At 36.6% G+C, this 10,892-nt stretch overlaps 1 protein-coding gene across 1 annotated transcript; it reads left to right on the forward strand.

Moving 5' to 3' along the window:
- The first annotated feature begins 230 nt into the window (after positions 1–230).
- EMC7 (ER membrane protein complex subunit 7) lies at positions 231–9,574 on the forward strand. The gene is made up of 5 exons (XM_027457596.3): positions 231–543; positions 3,150–3,269; positions 5,225–5,363; positions 5,891–5,971; positions 8,039–9,574. The coding sequence occupies exons 1-5, from the start codon at positions 299–301 to the stop codon at positions 8,189–8,191; spliced, it is 738 nt and encodes a 245-aa protein (XP_027313397.2). The 5' UTR covers positions 231–298; the 3' UTR covers positions 8,192–9,574.
- The last annotated feature ends 1,318 nt before the right edge of the window (positions 9,575–10,892 follow it).

Consider the following 10,892-nt stretch of genomic DNA (forward strand, 5'->3'; position numbering starts at 1 on the left):
GGCGGCGCTGTGGGCAGGGTGTGAGGGCGCCTCACGCAGAGCCCGCCCTGGAGGCGGCGCTGACTGAGGGGATGGAGCCCGCCCCCCTGCCCCGCCCCCTGCTCGCTCCTATTGGTCAGTGCTCCTGACGCAGCGTGCCGGCGCCTCACTTTCCCGTGTGCGCAAGCGCGCGGCGTCCGCCCTCTTTCCCCGCCGCCCGTTGCGCACGCGCAGTGGGCTGACGGCCCGGCTCTCCGTGCGGGTAGCCTTAGGGCCGCGTCGCGTCGCGTTCTGCGCATGCGCCTCGGCGGCGGCGGCGATGGCGGCCGCGGCGGCCATGTCGGGCGCGGTGCCGCTGTGGCTGCTGTGGCTGTTGGCGTCGCCGCTGCTCCGCGGCGCCGGGGGCTTGGAGGCGGTCGGGGCGGCGGAGCCGGCGGGCGGCGCGGGCCCTGGGGAGCGGTTTAAGATCGAGGGCCGGGCCGTGGTGCCGGGGGTGAAGCCCCAGGACTGGATCGCGGGGGCCCGAGTGCTCGTGGACGGGGAGGAGCACGTCGGCTTCCTCAAGTGAGCGCCGGGGCAGCGGCAGGGGCAGGGGCAGGGGGAGGGCCGGGGGCCGGCCGCGACATGGCGGCGGCGGGGCCCGGAGCGGCCTCCCCGGCCCTGCTGGCGCGGCTGCTGCCCCCCGCCGGGGCCTGGGCTGAGGCCGTTGGCTCCTGAGGTACCAGGGACTGGAAGGGCTCAGGTGTGAAGAGCAGCTCGGTGTTTAGTTCAGATGGGTTGCTCTAAACTGTTCGGGACGCAGGTTCTGCAACTTCTTAAACGCCCTTCTTACAGCATTTATTTACTACGCAGAAATGTTTGTGGCAGAAGGTTGCAGCTGTAGTTATATGTTACAGCGCCTGTGAGAAGCCTTTCCACCGTGCCAAAGAAGGATACTTAAAAGTGTGTTTATAACATATATGTCCTTCATACGAGATGGTGCAGTCGCATTTGGAAGCTATAAAACGTTGCCTTACCTCACTCAGTTCAGGTAGCAGTGGATATATTCAGATTACCTAAGGATCTGGAGATACACAGAAAACGTTATTAGGACTAAAAGTTAAATTCTTTTCACAGTTTTAACAGTAAAAGCTAATTCTAAAATCTGTGTTTTTAGTGCAGTATAATGCATTTTATTCTTACTTCATGTATAAAATTGGGAAGGTTTACATGGAATTAGAGATTTACCAGGTCATTAATATCGGTCACTTCTAATTATTCCCTCTGTAGTAAAAGTTGTACTGAACTTTGACCCTGTTGATAGGGTAACACAAAAAATTTTGCCCTGCGAAACTAACAGAATCTTGCTATGTAGCACCTGATAGATCAGTACAACCAAGTTGTAGGAGACTTGCATTTTATTTATGTGTGGTGGAGCTGATGAGTTGCCTGGAACTGCTGACTTTCAAAATAATAGATTGGAACTGGAGTTGTCCAAAATATAAATAAATAATCTTAGTTAAAAGCATACCATACTTATGACAGTGTAAACTAGTTATCAAGCTCTTTTAGTTATGTTCATTTGGTATAGTTAGCAATAGATTTATCAGATTATAAGATAATAAAACAAAAAAATTAATGTTTGAGTTTTTCAATTTGATAAACGTATATGTAAACACTGGGCAAAAATAATAGTACGCTTTGGCTAAGAAGCTTTAATTTTTGATGTCGTGTTTTGTTTGCTTGTAATAAGCAAATTATTATAAAATAATTTGCATTATCAGAGGATAAATTTGTCACCATCACTCAGGCAAACTTTGATTTTTAAATAGATGTCAGTTCATTTATCACAAAGAGGGAAGTAACTATTTGGCATTATAAAGTTACTTCTAAATAACATTTTTATACATCTTACTGGTTTCCTCACTGTAGTGAATACTAAACTTTTTTCTTCCTAAAAATGGTAATGTTTCATACCAATATATGAAACGAGGATTTGCCTTGCAGTGTAAATAAATCTCAACTTAAAACCATATTTCAATTTTATCACAATCATATTGTATAGAATGGAAAAAATAAAAGGGAATTCCCAGGGAAAAAACCCTTACAGCAGTTGCAAAAAAGATAATTACGCATTTTTAGTAGTTAAAACTATCACAAAGTATTAGATAAACCTACCTACACATTACTGTTTATATGCTTCTGTGGGAAGTGATGTGCGTCTTTGAGAGAGAACTGGTAATGGCAGGAGGACAAAATCCACTTTTACGAGGGTACATTTATTTGTTTGCTGATGTGAGTTTCTTATGTGTTGGGTCTTCCTACTTTTTTTTTTTCCCCCTTTGAAGAACTTATTTGGTCTTAACTTTGAGTCGTATTTTTAGGGGAAGTACCTTTTATGTTAATTTTAGAACAGTAGAGAACACAAAGTTTTTCTTTTTGGAAGCTTCTGGAAAGCACGTAGGAGGAAACCTACAAGTTTTTGTACTTTAATTTGATGACAACTGGTGCTGAATCTTTCAAGTATCTTTTCTCTAATATTTTCACTGAATATTGAAGTTTCATATTTTAAAATAAAAGCAGTCTGTCTGAAAACCCCTTCTGTGTTCATGTTCAGAGCTCTTAGTTTCCTTTTTGTTGTGATAGCTTTCCAGCGTGGGCTAGTCCTAAAAGAAGCAATTAAAATTAAAAATCTCTATTTTGCAGTAAGGGCACAAACCGCGGGTTTTGTGCTTTGCAAATCATCTTTAATGTCTTCCCACACAATGTAGGATGTCAATTTGTTTTTTGTTTTTACTTTTTTTTTTAATTCCAGCAGAAGTACTGAAGCAAAGTAAACTTCATTGTATGTATTTTATCATTTGAATAAATGAAATTAACTATTTCAAATCTTACTTAGACTTTTGAATTATTCTTCCAGCAAGACAATAGCTTAAGCACATGAAGAAATCTTTAATGTGACTGGTAATTTCTGCTGTTGTTGTGGCCCACGTTAATGATCTTCGGGGGCTAGATATTATGAGTGATGATTTATCTTAATTTTCCTTTTGGTCATTGTTACTATTTAAAGACTTTTAGTATAAAGTGATAATTTCTTTCTTTTAAAAACAAACAGAAAGACCAACCACCCTTATGCATTGGTTGAAATTCATTGAAAATGTTGAAATTCAGTGGCAGTTATTTTTTTTCAGGACAGATGGAAGTTTTGTCGTTCATGACGTACCTTCAGGATCTTACGTAGTAGAAGTGGTATCTCCTGCTCATAAATTTGAGCCCGTTCGAGTTGACATAACTTCAAAAGGCAAAATGAGGTGAGCCTTTCCTGATTTGCTTCTGTATTGATCTATTGTGTGCCTGACAGCACGGTGTAAAAAGTAGTGTAAACTGTACTGTTGATCCAGTACTTGCATTTCAGACCATGTGTTTCAGCTTCTTTTAACACCACTTCTAGAGTACATTTCTTAAAATCCAAACACTGGTTTCTTTTTTTCCTTTCCTATTCATGCCCTTAAAATAAGAAATAATGGATAGATGAAAAAGGACTTTTATTTGCTTTTGCTGTTTTTTTCATGCAGCTATCCTAAAATAAAATCTAGACAGATGTCAAGTAAACTACTGTATCTTTGAAATACTTTTTTATTTTCTGGTATGTGTTATGTCAAGATTAGAAATAATGAAGGGCCAAGCTTGTTTGTAAACTCTAAAACATTTTTGTTATATCTCCATAAAATCCTTGCAATTACTGGCAAGTGCCAGTAGTTGCCTCTCTGCAGTGTTTATTCAACATTGTTAGCTTTTTTTTAATGTTATGACCAGATACTTAATTATGTGTAACTGCACGCTGTTCAGTAAGTCGTACAGAAATATGACTACCCGATCTAACAGGGGGCTTTTGGTTCAAATTAAGATGCTTGTAGTTCATCTTATTTTGTATAGGCATATATGTGGTATCTTACTTGAAGTTTGACTTTTTCAGTGTCTTATAAAAGATAAAGTTAAATTTTAGGAGTACAAAGGCCAATATGAACATAGCAGCAGTATTTTTAGGGGAGGTTAAAAACTGAAATCTCCAACTAAAGCGAGAGTTAAGTAGTTTACATACAATAGCACAATTTCTGCTTTTTTTTTTTCCCCAAACTTTATGATTTTCATATTTTGTTAGGTAGTATCACATTGGCATCAATTACAATAAATAAGGAAAAAACAGGATAGTGTGTATAACGTCACTTTGCATTGCTTTGGTATCTGAGGAATGGAGGTAACAAATTTGACGTGAAGTAAATTGCTTGGATATGTTTGCAGAGCCAAAACATCAGTAGGCTTGACATCTCTATTAGTCAAATACATAGAAACTGTAATGAGGAATACAGTTGGGAAATGCATGAAAAAATGTGATATGTCAGTTGGGCTTTCTAAAGGGAAGTTCTGCCTTAAAAAAGAAAGTACTAAATTCTTTGAAAGAGGCAACAGCATATGGAAAATATGTGGTTGATAACACCTATTGAAAATCTTACATTTCTGGAGAATAAAACATAGCCATAAGGTAAGACATTCCTTCGCTGAATATTTGATTAAAACTTCAGAAAAAAATGAATTATTTCTCTTGTAATGGACTGAAGTAATTTCTGGAGTTGCAAAAGGGGATAAGTATTTATAATATTTATAAGTCATAAAAAATAGTTGAATAGTGACAAAATTAAATGATAGTACAAAGTTACTAGCTAGACTTCAGGTCTAACTCTGAAGAACTATGGAAAGACTTTATAAACTAATAGAAGGTTGGTAAAATTCTGGACAAAATTTAGTATTGTTAAATGCAAAGTGATGCGCTTAGAGAAAAGGGTGGTATTAACTCCACATCTAAACATTTGTTGCCCCTAAGCAAACTGTTCAGCTTAAGCTATGTTGTTCAAAGCTGTACTATACGTTTAAGTGGAGTTTTTTTTTCTTGCTTTTTACTATGGGGAAAAAATATTTTGCAGAAATCATGTATGAACAAATAGTTCTGGTGTTTCTAATCCATAGGCCTGTTCTCCCATATGAAAGTTTTCAGTGTGCTTAATAGCCTGGAAAAAAAAATCAAGTATTATTTGATATATTACTTGATACTGAGAGAAATCACTTTATGAAAAACGAAGTGTAGCTGACATTGCCTAGCAGATAGTTTTGTAGTCTGTTTTTAAAATCTTGTTTTGGAATATTGTTATTATTTTGTTTTGTTAGAGATTGTGCATGTATTTCTAATTATCTATTATTTGTTCATTAGAGCAAGGTATGTGAATTACATCAAAACCTCTGAAGTTGTCAGGCTGCCATACCCACTCCAGATGAAATCTTCTGGACCTCCTTCATACTTCATAAAGAGAGAATCTTGGGGATGGACAGACTTCCTCATGAACCCTATGGTATGTGCAAGCAGCACACACAGGTGAAAAGCATGCTGATCTAATTCATCTAATCGTAGAATCACCTAATTCATTGAAATAGAATAAAGTAGAGAAAATGTGTACAGTTTGTTTTTCTGAGATGATTGGTTTTTTGTGTGTTTTTTTTTTTTCCTTGTTTACAAAAGTTTTTCTATGACCTTTTCTTCCCTGGGTAGCTATTCTGTAATGTGTGTCCTCTGAAAATAGCCCATAGCCTGGTTCCTTTGATAACATGATGTTCTAGTTGGGTAGAGATGAACACATTGCAAGATTGTAATTATAACAGTTAAAAGACATAAACATTTACTTGAGTGCTCCAAGTTTGAAATCTGTTATATATAACTTCTGGTTTCTTCCCTGACAGTTGGATTACAGATACTGGTTTACTGACTCAGAATGCAATAGTTCTAGAATGTGGCTGTTTAGTTAAAAGCTTCACGTCAGGCTATCTAAAAATGTCTTGAGCAACACATACGCTGAAGAAATACTTACTGTTTTCTGTGTAGGTGGTGATGATGGTTCTTCCATTACTGATATTTGTACTTTTGCCTAAAGTTGTCAACACCAGTGATCCTGATATGAGACGGGTAAGTAGTTTCAATTGTTGCAGACGTAAAGAACAAAGATAGTAAGATGTTAAGGTACAGGAAAGTGTTAGAAGCCAAAATTGGACTTCCAAGGACATCCTTAATGGAATCATGTGTTCACTTAATACAGTATTGATCTTAAAATAATGAGTTCTAGTATTTCTGGCTAATGAATTTGCTGTTAAATGACACAACACAAAATTAAGTTGTTTTGCACAGCTTTGAAAGCATTACAGCATGACTGGTGTTTTCCAAAGTTTGTTTAAAGCTATAAATACAACTTTTCAAAGACTATTTTTTCTACAAGTTTCCACTGTATTTTTTTCACTATGTTTAAATCTAGCACATCGTTTTTAGACACCATTTATTAAATGTCAGGTGTTTTATGAAGAATATGATGTGGGGTTCTCCTATCCATCAACCAAAAGCATGTAGCTTACAAGACTGTTAAATCCAGATGTTACAGTAGTGTATATGATACAGAGTCTTAATGTAGTCATTAAATTATCTGATTTATTGTCCTTTCACCCTGCAAAATGCCGAATAGCAGAAGGCTAGGACAAAATGGAGATTCAAGGTGTTTGCTAAATCTTCTTTTATTTTTAGAAATATTACTTGTCTGTCTTGGGTGGCTGCTTTTTGAGGGTTTGGTTAATTTAAACTGTACTCTAAATGACCACTGTCTTCAGTAGTGCTTTATGGGTGTCTGGATCTTTTTTCTTTTCAATTTTTTTTCAATTAATATATTAAAAAAAAAAAAAGCGTTATATAATGCACTTCTGGCTTTAATTTTGATTAAAAAAAAAAATATGAAAATGTGCCAGATATCTGCATCATGTTCTTCAAACCAAGCTGAATTTTTAAAAATTGTTTATTGTTTATTCCTAGTTTTCTTCAACCAATCTAGTGGTGCATACAGACAGGCTGTTCTGATGATAAACAATGAGAAGTTCCAATAGTTTAGTTCTTATTAGCTGACTGATATGATTTCTTAAGGAGAAATTATAAGTTGAAAGAATCTTGCTTGTAATTTAAATTATCTTCAAAGAACAAGAGCTCAATTGTTAATGTCATTCTCCACATGGCCATGTATTAAGTTATTAGGCATATGTCCAACTTCAGTTTGTTTTGGAACTTGTATGATATTTTTCAGGTTAGCTTGTTTTTTCTTTATGGAATCAGCACAGTGCTACTTATATATATGTTATTTAGTAACTGTGCTTGCTGTAGAGGTGTTAAGTATAGATGTAGAGTAGACGTAATAGTAACAAAGGCTGCCATAACTGCTTTTGCTTTGTGCCTTAAAAACAGCTGTTTTCTGAATAACATTTTCAATAGTAACTAGAGCAAGAAGACAATCCCATGTTAAATTAGCAATTACTATAAGTGTTATCACATTCTGGATGTGTGGTTCAGCTGTTATATTCATTAAAAGCATTTCAATATTTGTTTAAATAAGTTGTCACATAGAGCCACTATGCTAAACCCTAAAGTTATGTTAAACTTAGCTAGCTATATGGTTTCATTAGCTGGTGGTATACATTAATAACTTGATATTACAAAGTAGTGCAATAAAAATAGCTAATTCCTTCAAACAAATTCTAAATTTCTTTGAGGCTTGGCATAAATAATACTAAATTGGGAAGGCAAAATTTAAAAACAGAAGCATGCAACATCTATGAAAACATGGATCTCAAAATCTAACTAAAAGTTTAAATTTTCAAATGGAAGAAAGTAATGGTGAAAATAAATGTTTTAACGATATTCCTTGTCTTTGAGGAAAAAGTTTTTTATTCTGATCAGTTGGTTGCCCTGTAAGGCTACTTAAGACATGGTTACTTTTTCTATACATCAGTGCTTTTAGTTTGGGGGTTTTATGTTTCTGTGTGTAGCTGGGCATTTGGCTGTGGTTGCATAAAAATATGTAGCAATGTGAACTTTGGAGGGCTGCAAATAGTAAAACAGTGTCTGAGAAGTTTTTACATCTTTGTGATATGATTTGATGCCATAGAAACAGCTAGCTAGAATTGCTACAAGCTCTTAAGGTTATCTAATCTCTTCATGCAGGAAATGGAGCAGTCAATGAACATGCTGAATTCTAACCATGAGCTGCCTGATGTCTCTGAGTTCATGACAAGACTGTTCTCTTCAAAATCTTCCAGCAAGTCTGGTAGCAGCAGCAGTAAAGCAGGGAAAAGTAGTTCTGGAAAAAGGAGGTAGTTATGTCCTCCTCCTAGGCCCGAGTTTGCACAACTGTTTATGTGGTATCATGTTTATTTGTCTTGAAATATCAAAAAGCCACTACTGTAAACTTGTATCAGGCACAAAATATGGTATGCTACAACTGTGGTGTGTAGCTTTTTTTTTTTTAAAGTCTATATAAGCTGCTTTGTACTTGACAGTAAGCAAAAGAGGACATGGCTTCAGTACTGTATGTGTATAAAACTATTGGTAATACTGAATTAACTATAATGCTCTGTAGAGAATGATATAAATTTATATGATGTCTAAACAGTAATGTCTCAATTGCAAGACAATGTAAAAAAAATAGAAGTGGAGTTCAATGTTAAGATGGCTTTAATGTTTTATATTTTTTGTTGATTTGTCAAATGAACAAAACCTCCTTTCAAAATTGAGTTGTGGGTTTATTAAGTAATCTGTTTAGCCTGCCAGGCGTTACATATAAAATCATTTTATTTTTACATTGCTGTCTGTATACTTCAGTACAAGGGCTTGCCACTTCTACTGCTCAGTTTTACTCTTCCCTTTTACTTCCTATGAGCATTTCTTGGGGAGGAAAAAAAGGAAAGCCTACTTTTCTCAGAGGTTTTCTGAGTTCCATCAAGTTAATTACGAAGGCCTGGTATACATATACCATAACAAATGTTTAACTTAGCTTTTTCCTTTCTAAACCGTGTGTATCACATCTACAACACCTGGTTCTTACTGTTTCCTATGTCCTGTACATTAATCTTATCACTAGTATTTGTGGCCAAATGGAGAACAAAATTGGAAAAAAAAAAATTTTGAAGTAGTGTGGGAAGGTAAGTCCTAGTCATTTTTTAAAATTGTTACAAAGCATATGGCTGTCTTTCTAGAAATGCAAAGTCTGGTAAAGCTTTGTTCTTCAAGAATGCCTCTTTTGTCTGTACTGTCTTTTTGAGCTACCTGGTAACTTTAGGGAAGTTGAAAAACTAGTTGTTTTCCATTACATTAACGTTTTGCAAATTAAAAAGACAGCAGCACCTGTTATACCTCACTAACAACTTTCTTTTTACATAAATACTGTACTTGTTCATTTTTACATTAGCTAACTTTTTAGGTAAAAGTATCCGTGCCGTATGGATGATGTGCTATCTGATGCCAGAAATAGTATTTAACATTGACCTAAAACATACCTTAAGCAAAATCAATTTTAATGCATTTATTTGTTCTGAGGTTCTTAAACACAAGCCAGTTAGGGCTATAAATTGTCTTAGAATACATAGTTTAAAATTAAAAGCATGCTGTGAAATGTAAAAGTTGCAATAGAGTAACTCGTTTATATGAAGTCAACTTTGAAGATGTCAGAAATAAACCAATGTTGTTTTTTGGGTAATGAAACCCTTGGCTGTGGATGTTTCACAAGTAGACAAGCTTATTATGAAAAGGAGGAGGGCGTGCTCCCTCAGGTTGGACTGGGTAATCCTGCTGCCAGCTGTATACAAGCTCTGGTATTTCTCAAATTTTTGCCTTTTGTTGACATAGCAGAAAATGGTCTATCTTTCTGCTGGAATTTGGTCACGTTTTAGTGAGCTAAATTGACTCACAGAAGGATCAAAGAAATGCCAGAGCCTGCAGAAAGTAAGCACTGGAGGCATGCAGTCAGAAGCAGTAACCATCCCGTGTTTATGGCAGTGCATGTGAGTCGTTAAATCAGCTCTCTGCCTCTCAAGAATTCGTAACTTACGAGCTCATTTAGCCGTATTCTGAATGAGTGGGCAACTCTGAACGAGTTCTGACAGGCTGTGTAGAAGGGAGAGGAGACACTCTGCTGAAGGTTGTTTAAGCTATTAATCATTTGTATAAAATAGCCTGGGAGGTGTTTAGAACAGTTTGAAATAATTTTATTAATGACTTCATCAAAGATTGTGTCCATTCTCCACACGTAAGGAAGACATGTAATGTATAGATATCTAACATCACTGTTTTAAACAATGAAAACATTTGGTTGTGCTTTGTATCTTTTTGATGAGATGGGGATGATAATTGTTAATGGGGTATATTTGGGGGGTTTGGGTTTGTTGGTTCTTTTTGAAGAGAAAGGCTGTTTTGCTGTTCAGATTTGTGTTTGTGAAGAGGACTTAAACTGTAGAAACTAGTATATTAGGTCCTGCTGCATCTGTCTGGCTTTGTGCTGATGTTTAAAAACCATCTGTGTTAAGCGCAAGAGGCTTGTCTTACAAAAGTTGCGGTAAATTTAGTAATGTGTATCAGATACTCAAATGGTATGGTTATGAGATTACCAGAGAAAATCCAATAATCAAATTTTAAGAAGCACCTTTATTAAGCATTTATGTGTACAAAGAGCTACATACTTATTAAAGCAACCTTTTTAAGTAACTACATGTCAAGATTTCCAAAGCCATCTATGCAATTTAAGTATGTATACTTTCCCAATTCAGTACAAAGCATGCATCACCAAAATCCATTTAAGTATCTTCACTTGGTGGTTGTTAATGGACATTTAATTGCATGCAGATTGTGTGTGATCAGCCACTGTGATTACCTCAGATATTGTCTAGTGCTTCCTGTATAATTTGGAAAGGAATCAAAGTAAAGGATTTTTCCGAACAGTGGACACTGGTGTAGCTGAGAGGTCTTGGGAAATACATTTTAGAGCTCTGAAAATGTAATGGTAAAACTTTAAAAACTTCAATAA

The sequence above is a fragment of the Anas platyrhynchos genome, chromosome 5 (assembly GCF_047663525.1).
Source record: "Anas platyrhynchos isolate ZD024472 breed Pekin duck chromosome 5, IASCAAS_PekinDuck_T2T, whole genome shotgun sequence".
Lineage (NCBI taxonomy): Eukaryota > Metazoa > Chordata > Aves > Anseriformes > Anatidae > Anas > Anas platyrhynchos.

Bases quoted from the DNA above. Each gene is read 5' to 3' on its own strand.
- EMC7 (XM_027457596.3), top strand. From the start codon at position 299: ATGGCGGCCGCGGCGGCCATGTCGGGCGCGGTGCCGCTGTGGCTGCTG. The intron at 544-3,149 runs GTGAGCGCCGGG...ATTTTTTTTCAG, and splicing joins GAGCACGTCGGCTTCCTCAA to GACAGATGGAAGTTTTGTCG. The intron at 5,364-5,890 runs GTATGTGCAAGC...TTTTCTGTGTAG, and splicing joins ACTTCCTCATGAACCCTATG to GTGGTGATGATGGTTCTTCC.